A 25,233-nucleotide genomic window follows, 5' to 3' on the forward strand; every position below is an offset into this window, starting at 1 on the left:
AACAACAAAAACGGGTCACAAGTCCTGCAGCTCTATCCCACGCTGGGTATGTACATAGTCAATGGTAGGCTTCGAGGGAACTCCTATGGTAGGTACACCTATAGCTCATCTCTTGGCAGTAGTACTGTAGACTATTTTATCACCGACCTCAACCTAGAGTCTCTCAAAGCGTTCACAGTCAGCCCACTGACACCCCAATCAGATCACAGCAAAATCACAGTCTACTTGAACAGATCAATATTCAATCATGAGGCATCAAAGCCAAAGGAACTGAATAATATTAGGAAATGCTATAGATGGAAGGAAAGTAGTGTGGAAACGTACCCAAAAAGAATTAGGCAACAACAAATTCAATCCCTTTTAGACAACTTCCTGGACAAAACGTTTCAATGTAATAGTGAAGGTGTAAACTTGACAGTAGAAAACCTAAACAATATATTTGAACTCTCAGCTTCCCTATCAAATCTAAACATTTCAAACAGAAAACCAAAGAAAATTAACAAAAATTACAAATGGTTTGAAGGATGCAAAAACCTAAGAAAGAAATTGAGAAACCTATCCAACCATAAACATAGAGACGCAGAAAACCTGAGCCTACGACTTCACTGTGGTGAATCACTAAAACAATACAGAAATACACTACGGTAAAAGAAGGAACAGCATGTCAGAAATCAGCTCAATGTAACTGAAGAATCCATAGACTATAACCACTTCTAGGACAAATGGAAAATACTAAACAAACAACAACACAAAGAGTTATCCATCTAAAACGGAAATGTATGGGTAAACACCTTCTCCAATCTTTTTGGCCCTATAACAAAGAACAAACAGCAAAAACATATACATGATCAAATATAAATCTTAGAATCAACTATTAAAGACTACCAGAACCCACTGGATTGTCCAATTATATTGAATGATCTACAGGACAAAATACCAACCCTCCAACCCAAAAAAGGCCTGTGGTATTGATGGTATGCTCAATGAAATAGTAAAATATACAGACCACAAATTCCAATTGGCTATACTTTAACATCCTCCTTAGCTCTGGCATCTTTGGATCTCTGGCATCTCTGGCATCCCCAATATTTGGAACCAAGGACTGATCACCCCAATCCACAAAAGTGGAGACAAATTTGACCCCAATAAATACAGTGGGGTATGCGTCAACAGCAACCTCTGCATTATCATTAACAGCAAACTAGTTCATTTCCTCAGTAAAAACAATGTCCTGAGCAAATGTAAAATTTGTTTTTTACCAAATTACCATACGACAGACCACATACAGTATTTACCCTGCACACCCTAATTGACAAATAAACAAACCAAAATAAAGGCAAAGTCTTTTCATGATTTGCTGATTGAAAAAAAAACACTTTTGACTCAATTTGGCATGAGGGTCTGCTATACAAATTGATGGAAAGTGGTGTGGGGGAAAAACCTATGACATTATAAAATCCATGTACAAAAACAACAAGTGTGTGGTTAAAATTGGCAAAAAAAACACATTTATTTCCACAGGGCCGTGGGGTGAGGCAAGGATGCAGCTTAAGCCCCAACCTCTTCAACATATATATCAACAAATTGGCGAGGGCACTAGAACAGTATGCAGCACCCGGCCTCACCCTACTAGAATCTGAAGTCAAATGTCCACTGTTTGCTGATGATCTGGTTCTTCTCTAACCAACAAAGGAGGGCCTACAGCAGCACCTAGAGTTTCTGCACAGATTCTGTCAGACCTGGGCCCTGACAGTAAATCTCAGTAAGACAAAAATAATGGTGTTCCAAAAAAGGTCCAGTCGCCAGGACCACAAATACAAATTCCATCTAGACACCGTTGCCCTAGAGCACACAAAAACAATACATACCTCGGCCTAAACATCAGCACCACAGGTAACTTCCACGAAGCTGCGAACGAGCTGAGAGACAAGGCAAGAAGGGCCTTCAAAAGGAACATAAAATTTGACAGTTATAGAACCCATTGGCCTTTATGGTTGTGAGGTCTGGGGTCCACCAACCAAAAATTCACAAAATGGGACAAACACCCAATTGAGACTCTGCATGCAGAATTCGGCAAAAATATCCTCTGTGTACAACGTTAAACACCAAATAACACACTCGCTAATTATGAAAATCCAGAAAAGAGCAGTTCAATTATACATCCACCTTCCATAACTAAGCCATCACCTACAGAGAGATTAACCTGGAGAAGAGTCCCCTAAGCAAGCTGGTCCTGGGGCTCTGTTCACAAACACAAACAGAGCCCACAGAGCCCCAGGACAGCAACACAATTAGACCCAACCAAATCATGAGAAAACCAAAAAAGTATTACTTAGTATTATACGTTGGAAAGAATTAACAAAAAAACTGAGCCAACTAGAATGCTATTTTAGCAATAAACAGAGAGTACATAGTGGCAAAATACCTGACCACTGTGACTGACACAAACTTAAGGAAAGCTTTGACTATGTACAGACTCGGTGAACATTGCCTTGCTATTGAGAAAGGCCGCCGTAGGCAGACCTGGCTCTCAAGAGAAGACAGGCTCACTGCCCATAAAAATGAGGTGGAAACTGAGCTGCACTTTCTAACCTCCTGCCAAATGTATGACCATATTAGAGACACATATTTCCCTCAGATTACACAGATCCACAAAGATTTCGAAAACAAACCCAATTTTGAGAGAGAGATAAACTTCGCACTTGTCACGAGAATTTTTATCCCAATGGTTGAACTCAACTATCACTATAGCTATGACCAATTTGCAGAAGTTTGTAAGATCCTGGTTAATGAAGAATTAGACAAAGCCCCCAGTCTGCAATAGATCAATCATTTTATCAGAGAGTACTCTGAAGTCAAAAATGAGAACACAGTAATTTTATAACTCCCACACACACATACCCACACACACACTCTCACAAACACACACACACACACACACACACACACACACACACACACACACACACACACACACACACACACACACACACACACACACACACACACACACACACACACACACACACACACACACAGTAGTAGAAACTCCACCTCCCTTTAGGTGGGCTGTATTTTTTCACAATACTAACACATCATTTCTCATTATCTTCTACAAGCCTTTCCTAACAGTTACTCCCCCTACCTAAGTAGGGGAGGCCTCTTTCCTGTTATTTTGTTTCAGAGTTATCACAAGTCGACAGTTCAGTTGGCCTTGAATGTCTCAAATCTACTCAGCTCATATTGCGAAATAGTAACACAATGGTCTAGTCACACACATTATGGATTTATTACTCTAACACATTTCATACAATTATATGATTTCAGGGTGGAATCCTTTAGTCATTACTTTAAACAAATAAATTCCTTTATCAGCACTATAGTCCGTGTTCACAGAACCATGAGTACAAGCAAGCAGGACGCCTACAAATCAAAATCACATTTTATTTGTCACATGCTTTATAAACAACAGGTGTAGACTAACAGTGAAATGCTTACAGGTCCTTTTCCAACAATGCAGTTACAGATAAAAAATATATATACATATACTGAACAAGAATATAAACACAATGTGTTGGTCCAATGTTTCATGAGCTGAAATAAAAGATACATATGCACTAAAAGCTTATTTCTCTCAAATTTTGTGCACAAATTTGTTTATATCCCTGTTAGTGAACATTTATCCTTTGCTAAGATAATCCATCCACCTGACAGGTGTGGCATATTAAGAAGCTGATTAAAAAGCATGATCATTACATAGGTGCACCTTGTGCTGCGGACAATAAAAGGCCACTCTAAAATGTGCAGTTTTTTCACACAACACAATGCCCCAGATGAGGGAGTTGAGGGAGCATGCAATTGGCATGCTGACTGCAGGAATGTCCATCAGCGCTGTTGCCAGACAACTGAATGTTAATTTCTATACCATAAGCGGCCTCCAACATCATTTTAGAGGCAGTACATCCAACCAGCCTCACAACCGCAGACCACACGTAACCACGCCAGCCCATGACCTCCACATCTGTCTTCTTCACCTGAGGGATCACCTGAGACCAGCCAGGGAAGCTCATCTGCATGCTCATCGTCCTCACCAGGGTCTTGACCTGACTGCAGTTTGGCGTCATAACCGACTTCAGTGGGCAAATGGCCACTGTCATGCTGGAGAAGTGTGCTCTTCACAGATGAATCCCGGTTTCAACTGTACCGGGCAGATGGTGTCATGTGGGCGAGCAGTTTTCTGATGTTAATGTTGTGAACAGTGCCCCATGGTGGCGGTGGGGTTAAGGTATAGGCAGGTGTAAGCTACGGACAATGAACACAATTGCATTTTATTTATGGCAATCTGAATGCACAGTGATTCTGAGGCCCACAGTTGTGCCATTCATCCGCTGCCATCAATTCATGTTTCAGCATGATAATACACGGCCCCATGTCGCAAGGATCTGTAGACAATTCCTGGAAGCTGAAAATGTCCCAGTGCTTCCATGGCCTGCATATATCACCTAACTTGTCACCCATTGAGCATGTTTGGGATGCTCTGGATCGATGTGTACAACAGCATGTTCCAGTTCCTACAACTTCGCACAGCCATTGAAGAGGCCACAATCAACAGCCTGATCAACTCTATGTGAAGGACATGTGTCGCGCTGCATGAGGCAAATGGTGGTCACAACAGATACTGACTGGTTTTCTGACCCACGCCCCTACCTTTTTTAAAGGTATCTGTGACCAACATATACATATCTGTATTCCCAGTCATGTGAAATCCATAGATTAGGGCCTAATTTATTTATTTCAATTGACTGATTTCCTTATATGAACTGTAACTCAGCAAAATCTTTGAAATTGTTGCATGTTGTATTTATATTTGTGTACAGTGTATGTACATATAGGTAGGGCTTAGATAAATGAGTAGGCAAAAGGATAGATAAGACAGTAGCAGCAGCGTACAGTGCCTTCAGAATGTATTCACACCCTTGACTTTTTCCCAATTTTTCCCAACTTTTTCCCAATTATTTTTTACAATGTGGGATTAAATCAATTCAATTGTCTTTTTTTGTCAATGACCTACACAAAATACTTTCATGTCAAAGTGGAAGCCAAATTCTAACATTTGTAAAAAAAAAATAATAATAATAAAAATAAAAAAAAGACTAATATATCTTGATTACATACACTACTGGTCAAAAGTTTTAGAACACCTACTCATTCAAGGTTTTTCTTTATTTTTAGTATTTTCTACATTGTAGAATAATAGTGAAGACATCAAAACTATTAAATAACACATATGGAATCATGTAGAAACCAAAAAAGTGTTAAACAAATCAAAATATATTTTATATTTGAGATTCTTCAAATGGCCACCCGTTCCCTTGATGACAGCTTTGAACACTCTTGGCATTCTCTCAACCAGCTACATGAGGTAGTCATCTGGAATGCATTTCAATTAACAGGTGTGCCTTCTTAAAAGTTAATTTATGGAATGTCTTTCCTACTTAATGCATTTGAGCCAATCAGTGTGTTGTGACAAGGTAGGGGTGGTATACAGAAGATAGCCCTATTTGGTAAACGACCAAGTCCATATTACAGTTCTAGTCAAGATTCTAGCAGCCGTATTTAGCACTAACTGAAGTTTATTAGTGCTTTATCTGGGTAGCCGGAAAGTAGAGTATTGCAGTAGTCTAATATAGAAGTGACAAAAGCATGGATACATTTTTCAGCATAATTTTTGGACAGAAAGTTTCTGATTTTTGCAATGTTACGTAGATGGAAAAAAGCTGTCCTTGAAACAGTCTTGATATGTTCGTCAAAAGAGAGATCAGGGTCCAGAGAAATGCCGAGGTCCTTCACAGTTTTATTTGAGACTACTGTACAACCGTCAAGATTAATTGTCAGATCCAACAGATGATTTCTTTGTGTCTTGGGACCTAGAACTAGCATCTATGTTTTGTCCCGAGTTTAAAAGTAAAACATTTGCCGCCATCCACTTCCTTATGTGTGAAATACAGGCTTCCAGGGAGGGCAATTTTCGGGCTTCACCATGTTTCATTGAAATGTACAGCTGTGTATCGTCCACATAGCAGTGAAAGTTAACATTATGTTTCCGAATGACATTACCAAGAGGTAAAATATATAGAAAAAACAATAGTTGTCCTAAAATGGAACCTTGAGGAACACCGAAATTTACAGTTGATTTGTCAGAGGACAAACCATCCACAGAGACAAACTGATATCTTTCCGACAGATAAGATATAAACCAGACCAGAACTTGTCTGTGTAGACCAATTTGGGTTTCCAATCTCTCCAAAAGAATGTGGTGATCGATGGTATCAAAAGCAGCACTAAGATCTAGGAGCACGAGGACAGATGCAGAGCCTTGGTCTGATGCAATTAAAAGGTAATAAGAAATAAGCAGATTTAAAGAGGAGTCCGTAATTTGCTTTCTAATGATCATGATGTTTTCGTCAAAGAAGTTCATGAATTTATCACTGCTGAAGTGAAAGCCATCCTCTCTTGGGGAATGCTGCTTTTTAGTTAGCTTTGCGACAGTATCAAAATACATTTTGGATTGTTCTTATTTTCCTCAATTAAGTTGGAAAAATAGGATGATCGAGCAGCAGTGAGGGCTCTTCGATACTGCGCGGTACTGTCTTTCCAAGCTAGTCGGAAGACTTCCAGTTTGGTGTAGCGCCATTTCCGTTCAAATTTTCTGGAAGCTTGCTTCAGGGCTTGGGTATTTTCTGTATACCAGGGAGCTAGTTTCTTATGACAAACGTTTATTGTTTTTAGGGGTGCGACTGCATTTAGGGCATCTAGGGTATATTTTGTACTCTGATGTCCTTGGGTAGGTGGAGTGAGTCTGGAAGGGCATCTAGGAATATAGAATTTATAGCACAGCTTTTGATGCTCCTTGATTGGGATCTGAGCAGATTTGTTGCGATTGCAAACGTAACTGGGTGTATTCATACACCATCTAAAGTAGTGGTGCAACGAATAAAAAAACTCACAGTTCGGATCGGATCACGGTTTTGAGTCACGGTTTGGATAATTTTTCGGATCATCAAAAAAAAAAAGGGAGACAAAAATAACTTTAGTTTCCATTTATTACTTAAAGAACACAAAGCAAGGAACTGTTCAATGTTTAAATAAAATATTAAAATAAAATATTCAATACTCAATTGTTAAATTAAAGTGCAATATGAACAATAGTGAATGAAAAAATTGCCTGTGTCAACATCATTAAAAAGAAGTTAAGAAAGAAAGCAAAGCAGACCTGTGCTTATAACTTCAAATTATTTTTCAAAAAGATGAGGATGTCTACATTGTCTGGGGAGAGGGTAGACCTCTTTGCAATCACTATGTCCCCTGCCGTGGAGAACACCCTCTTGCTAGGAACTGAAGTGCCAGGCTCAGCCAGGTAGCATCTTGCCATCATGGCAATGTGAGGGTATTTACACTCATTGCTTTTCCACCATGTTAGTGGATCACCATCCACTGGAATGCCGCTTGCTGCCTTGTAGGATGCCACCTCCTCTTTGATGGTGTTGGCAAACGTCTTGCCTGTGTCCTTGCTCGCAAAGGTCTCCCCGAAAAGCTCCTTCATGGCTGAATTATTTTGTGGAGGAGATGCCTCTGAGTCTGCTCCTGTCGGCTCTGTCTCTTGACCCTGCAGAAAAAATGACTTGATCTATTAAACAAATGATTTATGTTCATATTTCATAGAACTATATTTATGGCAACAACATTTTAAAAAAGCCATTATTATTCCAAATAAAAAATGGATGATTCTAATAGCAATAGCATAGACTAAGATTATACTGCAATATATTTATTATTTAAGTAATTCACTCTTATTTTTGGACCTCTTCAGTGGCCACAATCCTCTGACGTGGGGCAGGGTCTAGGTGAGACAGGGACTTTAACCTTGGATCCAGTGCAGTAGATCTATGAAGATAGTCCTGTACATTAGGAGGGTATCTGGGGTTCAGGTCCTCTCTAATGGCAGCCTTGACATCTCTGTTTTCAGAGGTAGGATCATGGACACAGGCGGTGCAGTTTCAGTGCTCAGTGCTCAGTGCGCGAGGGGATTTCCTAGCGTGGCTCAAGCACTTTCATCATATTTTTAAACCCTTTGTTTTCCACAACAGAGCATGGCCTCATGTCTGCAGCGATAAACATCCCAATAGATTTGGTGATGGCTTCAGCCCGGTCTGATTCTGCAGCAAAGGGCTTAGATGCTGCGGTGAGAAGTTGTTGTCTCTTGGCTGAGTTGCCTCCCGTTACTGACACACCAAGGTGATGACGCTTTAAATGTGTGGCCATGCTCTATGTTTTTCCATGGTCATATGGCTTTCTTGTGTTCACAATGCCTACACACCGTAATGGTGGTGGTGTCCACCCCCCTTCTTCCGTCATCATATTTGACAGGGAAGCCAAAATGCTCCCATACATGAGACCTAAATGAAGCAGGAGGCTTTTCCAGTTCTTCAGCTCCTCCGCTAGCCATGGCTGTCACTGCTCTTTTTTCTTCTTTGCTTTTTGCAACACGAGCATCCAGGACTGATTCCTTGGGATTCAACATGCCTGGTTCATGTGAGCAGTACACACAACTGTTTTTTTTAAATAATCAAAATCAACCTTCAAGCTTCAGAGTAATACACAGCACCCTTCTGTCTTGTCTTTATCTTTTCACTGCAACTCTGTATCGAGATTTAGGGAATTATTACTTTAAAAAGTACCAGCGGCAGTAAAACTACATTTCACACTATGATGGTTAAAATGTGCAATTAATCCACGGTTCACATGCGTGCCGAAACGTAGGAGGTGATCTGTACGGATCAACTACGGTCCGTTACACCACTAAACTAAAGTGTAATTAATAACGTCAACATGCTCAAAGGAATATTCAATGTCTGCTTTTTTTTTTGGTACCCATCTACCAATAGGTGCCCTTCTTTGTGAGGCATTGGAAAACTTCCCTGGTCTTTGTGGTTGAATCTGTGTTTGAAATTCACTGCTTTACTGAGAGACCTTACAGATAATTGTACGTGTAGGGTAGAGATGAGGTAGTCATTCAAAAATCATGTTAAACACTATTATTGCACATTTTTACTCCTGAACTTATTTAGGCTTGCCATAACAAAGGGGTTAAATACTTATTGTGTCACGGCCATCGAAAGAACTAGACCAAAGCGCAGCCTGGTGAGCGTACATATTCCTTTTATTAAGATGACGGCGACAAAAACAATACAAAACCAAATGTGAAGCTTAAGTGCTATAGTGCCACAAAAAAAGACAACTTCCCACACAGAAAGGAGCGAAAAGGGATACCTAAGTATGGTTCCCAATCAGAGACAACGATAGACAGCTGTCCCTGATTGAGAACCATACCCGGCCAAATCAAAGAAATACAAAAACATAGAAAATAGAACATAGAATGCCCACCCAAATCACACCCTGACCAAACCCAAAATAGAGACATAAAAAGCTCTCTAAGGTCAGGGCGTGACATATTGACTCAAGGCATTTTAGCTTTTACCATTGTTAATTCATTTGTAAAAATGTCTGAAAAAACACAATTTCACTTTGACATTATGGGTATTGTGTATAGCCCAGTGACACAAATTCTCAATTTAATCAACTTTAAATTCAGGCTGTAACACAACAAAATAAATGTGTAACAATTCAAGGGGTGTGAATACTTTCTGAAGACACTGTATGTGGGTGTGTGTGTGTAGTGGCATCAGTATGCATGGGTGAGCATGTTTTGTGCGTGGGCGTATGTAGTGAATGTGTGTGTTGGGGTGTCAGTGTAAGTATGTGTGAGTGTGTGGGTATAGAGTCAGTGCAAGAGATTTAGTGCAAAAAAGGGTTAATGCAGGTAGTCCAGGTAGCCATTTGATTATCTATTTAGCAGTCTTGTTTAGCAGTAATATGGCATGGGGGTAGGAGCTGTTCAGGGTATTGATGATTCCAGACTTGGTGCAATAGCGCACTCCAGAAGGCGTATTTTCTTCTGTTGAAGCCATTCTGTTGTTGATTTACTTCTGTGTTTTGGGTCGTTGTGCTATTGCATGAGCTTCAATTGGCAGACAGCTAGCCTAACATTCTCCTGCAAAATGTCTTGATAAACTTGGAAATTCGTTTTCCCGTCTATGATAGCAAGCTGTCCAGGCCCTGAGGCAGCAAAGCAGCCCCAAACCATGATGCTCCCTCCACCGTACTTTACAGTTGGGATAAGGTTTTGATGTTGGTGTGCTGTGCTGTGCCTTGTTTCCCCCTACGCATAATGTTGTGTGTTCCTTCCACACAACTCAATTTCAATTGAGCATCCAGGTGCACTTTAATAAACAGCTATGTTTTTTTGGACAGCAGTGGCTTCTTCCGTGGTGTCCTCCCATGAACACCATTCTAGTTTAGTGTTTTACGTATCGTAGACTTGTCAAGAGAGATGTTAGCATGTTCCAGATATTTCTGTAAGTCTTTAGCTGACATCTTTGCAGGACGGCCTCTCCTAGGGAGAGTACCAACAGTGCTGAACTTTCTCCATTTATGGACAATTTGTCTTACCGTGGACTGATGAACGTCAAGGCTTTTAGAGATACTTTTGTAACCCTTGTTAGCCTCATGCAAGTCAACAATTCTTAATCTTAGGTCTTCTGAGATGTCTTTTGTTCGAGGCATGGTTCACATCAACGAAATGCTTCTTGTGAATAGCAAACTCAAATTTTGTGAGTGTTTTTTATAGGGCAAGGAGCTCTAACCAACATCTCCAATCTCATCTCATTGATTGGACTCCAGGTTAGCTGACACCTGACTCCAATTAGCTTTTGTAGAAGTCATTAGCCTAGGGGTTCACATACTTTTTCCAACCTACACTGAATGTTTAAATTATGTATTCAATATAGACGAGAAAAATACAATAATTTGTGTGTTATTAGTTTAAGCACTATGTTTGTCTATTGTTTAACTTAGATGAAGATCAAATCAAATTAGACTGGCAATTTATGCAGAAATCCGGGTAATTCCAAAGGGTTCACATACTTTTTCTTGACACTATGATGTCTCAGCCCTCATTTGCTTTGACCAAAATGGGCTTTTGAACATCAGAACAGCGATGACTAACCTTGATTTGGATTAAGATTTCTACTTTAACGATTCAGCAGCTCTAGACGTCCTGCTCTCCGAGGCTCCAAACCCTAATCTCCGAGGCTCGAAAGAGGAAACCGCGGCCAAATAGAGGCAGGCTATGTGGCCTTCTAACAAGATTACATTGGTGAAACAAATAGACCGCTAGAGTTTTATTCTACAGTGAGCTCCATTGGTTTTGTGGTTTTCTCCAGCACTTTAGAATTGGAATGATATCATGACTGTCGGCTTTCATTTGATAGTATTTTCATCCATATCGGGTGAACCCGTTTAGAAATTACAGCAATTTTCGTACATAGTCCCCCATTTTAGGGGACCAAAAGTATTGGGACAAATTCACTTGTGTATTAAACTAGTCAAACGTTTAGTATTTAGTCCCATATTCCTAGCACACAATGATTACATCAAGCTTGTGACTATACAAACTATTTGGTTAGCGTTCTTGGGGGTATGGAAAGGCTTTGCTCTAAGATGCCCACAAGCTCATCTGAAGGTTGCCGGTTTACCAGTTTAAAAAATGAATGTAACTATAGTGCATTCGGAAAGTATTCAGACCCCTTGACTTTTTCCACATTTTAAATTACAGCTTTATTCTAAAATTGATTAAATTCTATTTTTTCCTCATCAATTTACACACAATAACCTATAATGACAAAACGAAAACAGGTTTTTAGACATTTTAGCAACAGAAATACCTTATTTAGATAAGTATTCAGACCTTTTGCTATGAGACTCGAAATTGAGCTCAGGTGCATCCTGTTCCCATTGATCATCTTTGAGATGTTTCTACAACTTGATTGGAGTCCACCTGTGGTAAATTCAGTTTATTGGACATGATTTGGAAAGGCACACCTCTCTATATTAGGTCCCACAGTTGACAGTGCATGTCAGAGCAAAAACCAAGCCATGAGGTCGAAGGAATTGTCCGTAGAGCTCCAAGACAGAATTGTATCGAGGCACAGATCTGGGGAAGGGTACCAAAAAATATCTGCAGAAAATGTCTGCAACTCCTCTGTAAAAGACAGATGACAGCACATTTGGTTTGCCAAAAGGCACCTAAAGAGAAAAGGCACCATGAGAAAAGGCACCATGAGAAACAAGATTCTCTGTTCTGATGAACCCAAGATTGAAGTCTTTGGCCTGAATGCCAAGCGTCACGTCTGGAGGAAACCTGGCAAAATCCCTACGGTGAAGCATGGTGGTGGCAGCATCATGCTGTGAGGATGTTTTTCAGCAACAGGAACTGGAAGACTAGTCAGGATCTAGGGTTAGAAGAACGGAGCAAAATGTTCCTCCTTCATGAAAACCTGCTACAGAGCGCTTAGGGTCTCAGACTTTGGCAAACGTACACCTTCCAAAAGGACAACGACCCTAAGCAGACAGCCAAGACAATGCAGGAGTGGCTTCTGGACAAGTCTCTGAATGTCCTTGAGTGGCCCAGCCAGAGCCCGGACATGAACCCAATCAAACATCTCTGGAGAGACCTGAAAATAGCTATGCAGCGACGCTCCCCATCCAACCTGACAGAGCTTGAGAGGATCTACAGAGAAGAATGGGAGAAACTCCCCAAATACAGGTGTGCCAGGCTTGTAGCGTCTGTAACGGATTTCTTCCTGGGATGAAGGAGAGGACCAAAATGCAGCACGGTTAGTGTTCAACATGATTTAATAAAGAAGAGACAATAACGTGAACACTATACAAAATACAAAATAACAAATGTGAAAACCGAGACAGTCCTATCTGGTGCAGAACACAAAGACAGAAGACAACCACCCACAATCCCCAACACAAAACAAGCCACCTATATATGATTCTCAATCAGGGACAACGATTGACAGCTGCCTCTGATTGAGAACCATATTAGGCTGAACACAGAAACAGACAAACTAGACACACAACGTAGAATTCCCACCCAGCTCACGTCCTGACCAACACTAAACAAGAAAAACACATACGAACTATGGTCAGGACGTGACAGCGTCATACCCAAGAAGACTTGAGGCTGTAATCGCTGCCAAAGGCACTTCAACAAATCAGTGAGTAAACGGTCTGAATACTTATGTAAATGTGATATTTCCAGTTTTTGATTTTTCATTATTGGGAATTGTGTGTAGATTGATGAGAAAAAAACAACAATTTAATCTATTTTAGAATAAGGCTGTAATTTAACAAAATTTGGAAAAAGTCAAGGAGTCTAAATACTTTCTTAATGTACTGTATATATAGAAGTAGTTAGCGCCAAAAAAGGGTTAAAAAAAAATACAATCATTTCCTGATCTTTCTTATATCACTCAGATATAGGACAGATGTGTTTCCATTGGCTAATAGCAATTCAATGTTTTCATCAAATAATGTTTTAATATTTTGGGGGATACCAAAAGGGGTCCTAAAATTCAAAATAAAATAGCTAAATGATGCTTGGTATGACCATCTTAAAACATTTCCATATGTTTGATTAGTAGAACCCCCCCATCAGTCCATTTCTATATCGAGCACTGGTACTTTCTGTTTCAGTTTTTGCTTGTAAGCAGGAAGCAGGAGGATATAATTATGGTCAAGGGGAGTCCCAACATGAGAAAGGCAACCAGCCAGATAACAGTTCGGTACATATTTGAACTAGAATTAACAGGTTGTCTATCCCACCCTACAATAACACCTCCCATTTCCTCATTGTGATTCACGTCTTGGGGGAACACGCTCAACTTACCACCAATGGTATGGTTGAGGGGAGCGTGTAGGGACTTTTATGTATACCCACAGGGCAAACACACTGAATGTTCAGTGTTTATTCCCCATGTTCAAATACACACCCACTGAAACCACAAACATGTTTTCAACATAGGGTGCCAAGTGGCACATTTAATGTGTCAATGTGTGAAGATATTTTAGGGTCTAGTGCTGTTTTTGGTGTATAATGGTCTATAATTTATTTTTAGAGTTTGTAGACTATAGGATCTCGACCTCCTTGGCAACATTATCTCACTCCACAAAGATGTTTCTGTTACAACAACACCTGCCGGTCAAGTTTCTCATGAAAGAGCAGAGCAGTCAGTACCTCTTGACAAACAGTAGGTGTGTGTCTGATAGGTATGTCACCCAGTGCTGCCTCTAGCCCATGTGGGGCCCTAAGCGAGATTTGGTTTAGGTGCCCCACTCTGCGAATAGGCCCCTCTGCGTATAGGGGACCCCTCTGCATAAAGGCAAAGCACTGCTGAGCAAATTGAGTGACTGTCAATAACCTGGGCAAATTGAGTGACTGTCAATAACCAGGCTTCCATCCAACATTTTTATGTGAGTAAAGTACATGTCAGATAAGAAATGTCACAACAGGCCTGAAGGAAATAGCAAATTTGTCTGTAAACTTTCCAATCAACAAAACAAAATAGGCTAGACAAGTTGAGACTGTTACTAGCCGGCTACCACCCGGTACTCTACCTTAGAGACTGCATCTTAGAGACTGCTGCCCTATGTACATAGAGTCATTGAACACTGGTCACTCGAATTATGTTTACATAATATTTTGTTGTTCTGAAATCGTTTCTGTAGTTAGATTCATAGCTCACTCTAATATATCTATGCGGTACACATCATTATCAGTATCTTGAGTAAATTCACCCAGTGAACGTATACGTACGTATAGACGACATTTGGATCACTGACTGCTATTTGGGTTTTTAATTACATTCGTTCCGACATTTGATCTTATTTTTTATTTTTTATTGTTATTATCTACATTTTACTGCATTGTTAGGAGCTAGTTACATACACATTTCCATGCACCTGCTATTACATCTGATAAACTGTGTGCGCATCCAATGAACTTTGACTTATTCACATATAAACCATCATATCGAAGTAAACTTGCAGTCACGCGACGATATGTTGTGTGGTCCTCCCACTACGACTCGAGAAAGCATGCAGTTTATTAGGCTACGGATTAAAAAAGTTATGAGGACATTCACAGGGTGAACAAAGTTAATGGTGATGAGCTTGATGCTCCTTTCCAATAAATATGGAGGGTCTTATTATGGTGACATGAGGATCGATGCTTGGCTGCCGTTTGACAAATACAAATTATCTTGCTGAATAATAATCTCATCATGTTGGCTATACCCACACTGCATATGCTAGCTGTTGACTAGAAAGCATATGAAAAGACCAGAGTGGGAACATTCACTATATAACGCAACATTTTGTGGAAAAAAAACATCAGTCGAGTTGAAAATGCAATGAAAAACCATTTAATTTGAATATTTTTGTTTTGTTTTTATGTTTTGTTTTTATTGATCTCGTATTGCAACACCCACACACCTGTCTGTGGATACAAATCTGATATTCACACAGAATAAACACACATATGTTACCACAAGCCTGTCAGTGTTATTTGAAAGACTCATTTAGACACATTGACTCATTAAGAATCATGGTATGGCTCGATATTCAAACTGTGGGTGGATGGATGACAAATGAATGTGCAATAAAGACGGTATACTCACCACACCTCCCCATGCTATTACACGCGCTCCGGGGCTTCTAGGGTAGCGAATCACTGTACGGTATTTTCACCGTGACATCATCTGCCACTCCTCTTACTAAAGTAGGAAACAAACACCGCTCGACAGAGCAGAGGCGGGGGGGTAGAGAAAGAGAAGACATTTACACCTCACAGCCTCGGTCAGAGAAAACAGCGAGAAAAGACATTTGGTGGACAGTCCTCAACCAGACCATACATCGTGTGTGCTTTTGATCAAATTGTGCAGGTGAGAATCGACATTTGAAACGGTTGGGTTGTCGTGGTGTATGGTTGAAGACAGAAAAAGGACACCGAAAATTGGATCAACATCAACTTAATATGGAATTTCGTAAGGAAACATTTTTATCAGAACATCAATGAACTAGAAATATGTGTTGTCTTGTGGAGGGAAGGTCATATTTATCCTTGGTCGTTAGCCTCTGGTAAACAAGGTATGGCGAGCAAAAGCTGTCACCACCACCTCACTGAAAATATCACAAGCCTTCGAACGTGACCAGTCTGTCTGGGCCTGGGGAAAAAAACAAGCCAGGGAGGGTCGCTAACTAGCCATCTATGCTATAGTATCGGTTTTCGAGACTAAGGGTAAAATAGCGATATATAAGCTAATTCTCTGTGCTTGTACTTTATCTGAAAAATCATTTAATACGATACTAGTTAACAGCTACTTGCAATTGCTAACCAATTTTTGAGAATTGATAGCATGTTAGTTGATGCTGGTTGATTTCAATTAGTTTCATTTTAACGCTTAAGGAAATGTTAACATTGAATTCGGACATGCACAAATAGGGAATAGGGTGCCAGCCTATGTGCAAAAATTCATTTTAGTATGGAGGCGCTAACGTTATCAAAAACGTCCAAACAGGAAGAGATGGTTGGCAGACAAAGAAGGCACAAAAGAACAAGGGTCAAAACATGGCTTATATCTAATTTACTAATCTAGTTACAGAACATTGTTAGCTAAATAGTTGTGTTAATTCGTTCCAGACGAGTGTGCGACAAAGCACTATTATTGCCTTTGCTCTCGACTATACTCCTTGTCATGCTAATCTACGTTAGTTAGCTGGCTAACTCTTGTCTCGTACTTAGCACTTTTTAGCTGTAGCGTGACTCAGTGGTTTTGGGCCATATCAATCTATTTAATTTTGTTCTTTGTCTAACCATGACCATATATAGTAACTAGGACTCCCCGCAGCAATGTTTCAACATCTAACGTTAGTGGAAAGCCTTCCCAGAAGAGTGGAGGCTGTTAAAAGGGGGGACCAACTCTATATTAATGCCAATGATTTTAGAATGAGATGTTCAACGAGCAGGTGTCCACGTAATTTTGGCCATTTAGTCCATCTGTAGGCTAGCTTTAGAGAGTAATTTCTTTACATTTATGTTATAATCTAGGCAAATCTGTCGTGAATAACCACATTGTGCCAATTAATAAGCCCCCCCCCCCCCCCCCCCAAGGGTGTGCTTAGGCTACAGTCAGATACATTAATGCGTGTTTTGTTTCGTGTTGATTGCATTAATTAGTTTAAACAAATTAGCCTAGCTAATATTCACTACAGGCTCTGGAGTGGTGGACGCATGTGGAGCACTTTGATTGAAGTGGGCTCATAGACCCTGCTGCTCTCCGACAGATGTCAATGACAGTGAAACTATTTTGTGTTTCCAGGAAAATGGATGATTGCTTGCAAATGCTATTTATTTCTCTTTGAGAAAGCGATGTGTTAGAGCATTTGTGTTCCATGCATACCCAGGTGGCAAACAGGTTGTCGGGCATCTAGCAGGCCACGATCATCCAAGTACCGCTCGTGACAATCGAACATTTTGGCCCAGACAACATGGTCTTCACCACAAAGTCATAAAAACACCACCTGTTTCTACAATTTCGCTTTTGGTGGAAAAAAATAAATAAATATTGACTTTGTGGCTGTGGTAACTGGTGTAAACCAGGCAACGTCAACAATTGTGGCGCTTGCAGGGGGCTTTGCAGTCAGCAGGCAGACACGTGATACAGTCGAAGAGGCTTTTCTAAGGAAATCCTTGCGTGACAGGCCACCTTGGTGGGGGTTGGAGAGTGCAAAGGGCTGTCAGAATTGTATGTTTGTCCTTCGCTTCCTCGCAGGGCCATAACACTGACATCTCTGAATGTTCTGAGCAGGCTGCTGTGGCCCCTTCATGGCAGATTTTTTTTTCTAATGTTATCGTCATGATCTATAATATAAATCTGTTTATTTCTCTTGCAAAGTTACCCGTTGTTCATTACCTGGAACTTAAAGACATGCTCCTGAACTTTGGCGCCTAAGTATTTTTTTTAACCTCCCACTTTGGGCTGGATTTGACAATGTGTAGTTCGTACATGCATAATCTATGAGCAGAATTACTGTTTTACCTTAATTAGCTACGTAATCCCGAATTTGAAAACATGGGCCAGCTCCCTAGCAATTCAAGTTCAACCAATGAGTTTCAGCCCCTCAGCATTTGAGTGACACCAAGCAAGAGGCACATCATGCACACACAGCAGAGCGAGATGGCAATGAGGTGGGTGCACAAATCTGCACATCCAGTGCATTCGCAAAGTATTCAGACCCCTAGACTTTGCCCACATTTTGTTACGCTACAGCGTTATTCTAAACATTTATTCTTTTATTTTTTTCTCTCAACAATCTACACACAATAGTCCGGAATGACAAATGTAGAAATTTTTGCTAATTTATTTTAAAAACAATACCTTGTTTACATAAGTATTCTGACCTTTTGCTATGAGACTTGAAATTGAGCTCAGGTGCATCCTGTTTCCATTGATCATCCTTGAGATGTTTCTACAACTTGATTAGAGTCCACCTGTGGTAAATTAAATTGATTGGACATGATTTGGGGCGGCAGGGTAGCCTAGTGGTTAGAGCGTTGGACTAGTAACCGAAAGGTTGCAAGTTCAAATCCCCGAGCTGACAAGGTACAAATCTGTCGTTCTGCCCCTGAACAGGCAGTTAACCCACTGTTCCTAGGCCGTCATTGAAAATAAGAATTTGTTCTTAACTGACTTGCCTAGTTAAATAAAGGTAAAATAAAAAAAATACAAATAAAAATTTGGAAAGGTTAACACTTGTCTATATAAGGTTCCACAGTTGACAGCGCATGTCAGAGTAAAAACCAAGTCATAAGGTCGAAGGAATTGTCCGTAGAGCTCAGAGAGGATTGTGTCGAGGTACAGATATGAGGAATGGTACCAAAACATTTCTGCAGCATTGAAGGTCCCCAAGAACACAGTGGCCTCCATCATTCTTAAATGGAGAAGTTTGGAACCACTAAGACTCTTCCTAGAGCTGGCCCCCCGGCCAAACTGACCAAGAACCCGATGGTCACTCTGACAGAGCTCCAGAGTTCCTCTGTGGAGATGGGAGAACCTTCCAGAAGGACAACCATCTCTGCAGCACTCCACCAATCAGATCTTTATGGTAGTGGCTAGACGGAAGCCACTCCTCAGTAAAAAGCACATGGCAGCCCGCTTGGCACCTAAAAGACTCTGACCATGAGAAACAAGATTCTCTGGTATGATGAAACCAAGATTCTACTCTTTGGCCTGAATGCCAAGCATCACATCTGGAGGAAACCTGGCACCATCTCTACGGTGAAGCATGGTGGTGGCAGCAACATGCTGTGGGGTTGTTTTTCAGCAGCAGGGACTGGGAGACTAGTTAGGATCGAGGCAAAGATGAACAGAGCAAAGTACAAAGAGATCCTTGTTGAAATCCTGCTCCAGAACGCTCAGGACCTCAGACTGGGGTGAAGGTTCACCTTCCAACAGTACAACAACCTTAAGCAGACAGCTAAGACAACACAGGAGTGGCTTTGGGACAAGTCTCAATGTCCTTGAGTGACCCGACCAGAGCCTGGACTTGAACCCAATCAAACATTTCTGGAGAGACCTGAAAATAGCTGTGCAACGACACTCCCCATCCAACCTGACAGAGCTTGAGAGGCTCTGCAGAGAAGAATGGGAGACACTCCCCAAATACAGGTGTGCCAAGCTTGTAGCGTCATACTCAAGGCTGTAATCGCTGCCACGGTTCTGCAACAAAGTACTGAGTAAGGGTCTGTATACTTATGTAAATGTGATATTTCAGTTTATTTTATTTTTTTTAATAAATGTGCAAACATTTATAAAAACCTGTTTATAGCTTTGTCATTATGGGGTATTGTGTGTAGATTGATGAGGAAAAAATGTATTTCAATCAATTTTAGAATAAGGCTGTAACGTATCAAAATTAGGAAAAAGTCAAGGGTTCGGAATACTTTCCAAATGCACTGTATGTGACATGGTAAACAATTTTCTGCAATCACTTTTGGCTCATGAGCACTACTTTGACAACTACTGGCTAAAAAGTATATAAATGTTCCGGAGAATCTCTATGTGTCTTGCTACAGCACCTTCGAGGGTTAATGACAATCCAACGCGGAACATTGTTTGACGGAAACTGATCAGCAAATGTGACTCCTCAGTCTATTCTCCCCATATTGGCACTATTCTGTCCTTGTTCCACAGTGTAAATAAATATCCATCAACATGTGCTTTAATCGTGACAAGCTGGAGGAGGAACAGCTGACACTATTATAGGCCTAGTCATTTATGGTAATGACTCTTTGACACATCCTAGTCCTGACTCCTGTTGATGTGAACAGCTCCTGCCAAGGAAGGGAGCTGAAAGTCTTAGGCCTAATTCGTCTCGCCGTTCGTTCTGTTTTCTTGTGCACAATGAGGAATTTCAACCCTCTAACTTTGGTAGTAGAATCCTTGCTTCAGTGGATGTCTTTTTTATAATACATTTTTCTCTCCTGTTTCTTCATTATTTTTAATGTTCCTTCCAGGTATGTTATTTTCAAATGTATGTGCCTAACCACCACACCTACATTTGGTCACCTAAGACGCACTGTTACGCATGCAGACACACGCACACATACTCCCACACTAACAAGGCACCTTGCTCCCATTTGTCGACAGCGATGGCCCAAGAGACGAACCCGAGCCTGACGCCTGTGCTTTGTGCCACTGGCTGTGGTTTCTATGGCAACCCCAGAAACAACGGCATGTGCTCGGTCTGCTACAAGGAGCATCTGAACCGACAGCAGAGTAGTGACTGCAGCTTGAGCCAACGTAGCCCAATGGGTAAGTTCCCCCTCCACCCTCTCTCTTACTGACCACACAAATCTACTTCAAACAGTGCGTCCCCCTCCCCTCCACCCCTTAAAAATCACTATTTGCATTAGGGTTGTCACGATACCAGTATTGCGATACTAAGATACTATTTGGTTCTTTAAAAAGCCTACTGTATGATACATATTGTGTGCTATTGCTTGGAAAGGAAGCATGTGATTCTGGGTGACAACATAAGGCTGCTTGTTTCCAACAATAGGACTGTTTTTCTCAGGAAATTTAGCCCGCTTCATGTTTTGTTTCCTTTCCAAGATACCTTGGAGTATTGCGATACTGTTATCGTGATAACGCTAATTTGCATACACGTTATGGACCAGCTGCACTCTTGAGCGGAAACCGTTGAACCAAAATTGAGTCTCGTCTCCCATCTGAGGTTGATGTTTTGCTTTTGCTGTGTCACAGGAGCAGTCGGTAGTCCTACCTCTGAGGCCTCAGCCATCCAGAGGCTAGAGGCCAGTCTCGCCAAAGTAGACCCTTCATCTGGCTCTGCTGCAGACATGGCTAGGTAAGGTGTGCTTGTTTGTCCACATGTGCTACAATGGATGTCTTATTGCTTTATGCGCTCTCATATCTGTAACTTATCATTTTCTTTTCTTTCGCCCCCTCTGCAGAACTATTCATGGCTCTCTTCCAGTGACTCAACAAATGACCGAGATGAGCATCTCAAGAGAGGATAACCCAGATTCCCTAGAGCCTGGTAAAACACACTTCTAGAGGGAAACATTGCTCTGTTCGACCCACTTTAGCATTGGCTATTTCGATGCACCCTGACTTGTATACTTTCCACCCAACTGTGGTTTTACATACAGCCTCCAAAACACAGAGGCTGCCTAAAATAAACCAGTTTAAAAATACCCTTGTATGTGAGTGCTAAAACTGCCTTAGAAAAAACACAGGAACAGTTCTATTTGAATCCTAAGACTGAAAGAAGTGTATATTTAAGTGCTTTTCCCCTCTGTTTTCTCCTTCAGTTGTGATTCAGCCTACTGCGTCTAGCCCCGTCACTGCCAGCGGTGATGAGGCCAAGGAAGACACCCCCAAGCCCAAGAAGAATAAGTGCTTCATGTGCCGCAAGAGGGTGGGCCTCACAGGTGAGCATGCCGTAGCAGGACGTGGTGCTTCTCCATTGAAGTGGGATGACAGGATTGAGCAATGCATACGACGTCATGCGGTTCTTGCCGAAAGAGGTTGGCCATGTTCCAGGCCACCTACACTGCAGTTGCACAAATAGTCCTACTTCCGCAAACTACTTCCGCATTTGTGATTGGCCTCGGATCTCTACTATGCATAAATAGTGTGTAACACGCAGGAACCCCCATCAATAGCACTTATTTATCTGATCATCTGCGCAACACGGCTGTAACGTAGTTGGTTTGGAATGTAACCCTAGTCTTCCTGTGCGTTTGGTCTTATTATCAGAGGTTAATTCTTATTGAGTTGGTGTTTGGTTCATGCTGTGGTTCCCCTCTAATCTCTGACCTTTTGAACTCTACTCCAGGGTTCGACTGTCGCTGTGGGAACCTGTTCTGCGGTGTCCATCGGTACTCCGACAAGCACAACTGTCCTTACGACTACAAGGCTGAGGCAGCTGCCAAGATCCGCAAGGAGAACCCTGTTGTGGTCGCTGACAAGATCCGGAGAATATAGGGTCAAGAACCATCCACACAGAGACTAGAGTATGATGTCGAACCCTTGACATGAACACTGGCACGAGTGGCAAAAGGATGTCATTTTTAAAGTCACAACCTTGAGAAAGGACAGAGATCCTGCCCGTGGGGGAGATGCATGAACGGTCACTTTTTTTGTTACTTTTATTTAGTTGTTTTTTTGTCTTTGCTGATATTCTGTAAAAAAAAATATATATAGATATATTTTAAAAGAGCAGCCCAGGGTAACTTTCCAGGAGAGACGTGTCTGTTCTGCAGAACCCAAATCTATCTGGACGTTCTATCACAACTGAATACTTGTTGCTGGCCACTTTGTTGCCAAATAGCCGACAGCTATTTTTTTCTAGTTGTGTGCACATGCAGTATCCCGACGAGTTCAGTTGAATCTCCATTTCTACGTTCCGTTCCCATTAGTGTCAGTCGGGTCAGTTGTCCGATAGGTAAGACCACTCGAGAACTGCAACGCTCTCCCAGAATGCAGGTGGGCTTTTTCCCCCCGACTGTGACCTGCCTACCTCGCAGCAGCAGGTCATGTTTCTCCTCATCACATTGTCCAGGTGGAGCTTTTGCCTAATCATCTCCTCTTACAATCACTTCATTATTTCCAGAGGAAGGGGTTACCTCTGACATTTTTAAAGCAGTCCTTAGGCACCATTTCTGTTTGATCACCCGAACGCCGCGGCCTGTCTTTATGGTCATTGTAAGAGGTGTGAGAAGAAGGACAAAAACACATTTTTACCAACTATCATGTGGGACAGGACTTTTAGTCAAGTAGGTCCTAGACTAATCTAAGGTCAGAATCTCCCAACTGTGGTCTCGGCAGAGGGTTCCCTGGTGCAGTTCTCTGGGTGAGGCTTGGGCACTACCCATCTGTTTTATTGACTAAATGAATGAATGGGAGAGCAACCCCATGCAGTAATATCTTAAATCATGTAAAATATCTGAATGAATTGCTAGGTCATTATTGTATCTGCTGAGAGACATGTTTAATCCCTGTTTTTTATATACATGAAGATGGTACGGATATTAGCACATGTATTCAGTGCAGTTGAAGTTAGGGTATATGAGACAGCTTTGCTTTGTGTTGATTTTGGTGTGTGTGTTCAGTGAGTTTGAGTGAACACATGGGTGTCAGATTGTGTGCACCTCATTTTGTGAAGCAATATATCCCGTAGCTCTGCACATGTTTCCAAGGCTACAGGAGCATGGCAGAACGGAGGTTTTGAAAACTAGATTCCAGAGTTGGATTCCAACGGATCTTTTCAGCTTTCTTTCCGCTATTGGTCTGTGCGACTGATCTAGAGCAGCAGTGTGTGTGAGACTTTCCTTGGCTGTGTGAAACATTGATACAAGAGTGTGTCCCGAGTAGATCTTTTTTCTCCCGTAGGGATGAGGTTTTTACTTATTAAAAGAAAGGTATCCATTTCAGTTTTTTCCTTTGTTAGTTATGCAAATTTGTACAAAAAACAAACAAACTGATATTTATGAATGACATAATCTTGCTACCCAGCATTACAGCATAATTGTATCATGTAAATAAAGACTGTGTACAGAGACATTACAAGGCCTGGTTGTTTACATTATAGGAGTAAATATGTGGGCCAGTCAGACTGTTTGGAAGCACCCTGTTTTCAAACCCGGTGTTTTTTCACACACCTGTCACAGGCTTGGGGGGGATTGCGTCGGCAGAAGGAGTCATGCTGGCAGCTGCTCCGGGAGAATGCACGAAAGGAAGACTGCAAAGATGACTACTCGGTCCTGCTCCCCCGGTACCTCAATGCCATCCCTCCCTGCCTCTGCATGGAGGAAAAAAGAACGGCTGTTGTGGAACATGTGCCGGGGGCTCAGAGAACCAACGTGTTCTGCTCAACCTGACCGATGAACAGCTGGGGAGGTCCTGTAGCCTCTCTCTAGGGGTTGGAACAGACACATTCCTACCCCCTAGCGGACAGACCCTTAATCTCTTATGGTTGTCTGTGTTTCACTTGCCATTTGTATGTGTGTGTATGTCTGGAAAGCTGATTCAGTGTTTGACATCACAGTGACAGATGTGGATATGACATGAATGCACCTCTGTCTACTGTGGGGAGTTGGGAAGGAACACTGTAAGCTAGGGGAACTAAGGAGATTGTTTCTGAATTCCAAATCGACCTCTAGCCCCTACACCCGAGCCACTGATGTAGATCTGGGAGGATTGGATAAGTGTTATGGTAATAGCTTCTTTCCTTTAGATTGACAACCTTTCCCCCCAGCCATACAGGAGGGGCTTGGGGTTGGTTTTGGATTCAGGGAACGAGAGCACGCTCACAAGTAGGGCCATAGGGGAAAGTGGGAGTGTTTTGAGAGGTCAGGGCGAGTTCACAGTGAACATGGGAAATGGACAGGCTTGAGATTATGAAGGGGTGACCCGAGGTAGCGCCACTAAGCTCTCGGAGCGTAACCAGATTAGACCAGTCTGAGCCCGGACCCAACGATCAGAGACACTCCCTTACCATACAGAACACTCTAAACACTAGAAATACAGACACCTTTTCCATTCCTTTTGACCTATTCTCTTCTTCTCCATCCTTATCTACCTTCTGACATGTGTTCCTCTCTTTTGCCCAGACTAAATGGATAAAGAGAAAATGAGAGAGGGGGAGACAGGTTCGCAGGCTTGCCCTTGTTCTAGGTTTAAG

At 41.6% G+C, this 25,233-nt stretch overlaps 1 protein-coding gene across 2 annotated transcripts; it reads left to right on the plus strand.

Moving 5' to 3' along the window:
* The first annotated feature begins 15,739 nt into the window (after positions 1 to 15,739).
* Positions 15,740 to 24,113, plus strand: LOC129826056 (AN1-type zinc finger protein 5-like). 2 transcript variants are annotated; one of them, XM_055886351.1, is made up of 6 exons: positions 15,740 to 16,010; positions 20,676 to 20,840; positions 21,291 to 21,393; positions 21,500 to 21,585; positions 21,860 to 21,979; positions 22,387 to 24,113. In XM_055886351.1, the coding sequence occupies exons 1-6, from the start codon at positions 16,001 to 16,003 to the stop codon at positions 22,533 to 22,535; spliced, it is 633 nt and encodes a 210-aa protein (XP_055742326.1). In that variant the 5' UTR covers positions 15,740 to 16,000; the 3' UTR covers positions 22,536 to 24,113. The 2 variants fall into 2 exon arrangements, with proteins under 2 accessions (XP_055742326.1, XP_055742327.1); XM_055886352.1 differs by having other exon boundaries at positions 15,740 to 15,908.
* The last annotated feature ends 1,120 nt before the right edge of the window (positions 24,114 to 25,233 follow it).

This window comes from Salvelinus fontinalis, chromosome 28, assembly GCF_029448725.1.
Source record: "Salvelinus fontinalis isolate EN_2023a chromosome 28, ASM2944872v1, whole genome shotgun sequence".
In the NCBI taxonomy this organism is placed as follows: Eukaryota; Metazoa; Chordata; class Actinopteri; order Salmoniformes; family Salmonidae; genus Salvelinus; species Salvelinus fontinalis.

What these genes read in the sequence shown, in the direction of transcription:
- LOC129826056 (XM_055886351.1), top strand. An exon ending in TCTGCTGCAGACATGGCTAG is followed by an intron (nt 21,394 to 21,499) that starts GTAAGGTGTGCT and finishes CCCCCTCTGCAG; the next exon opens with AACTATTCATGGCTCTCTTC. An exon ending in CAAGAGGGTGGGCCTCACAG is followed by an intron (nt 21,980 to 22,386) that starts GTGAGCATGCCG and finishes ACTCTACTCCAG; the next exon opens with GGTTCGACTGTCGCTGTGGG.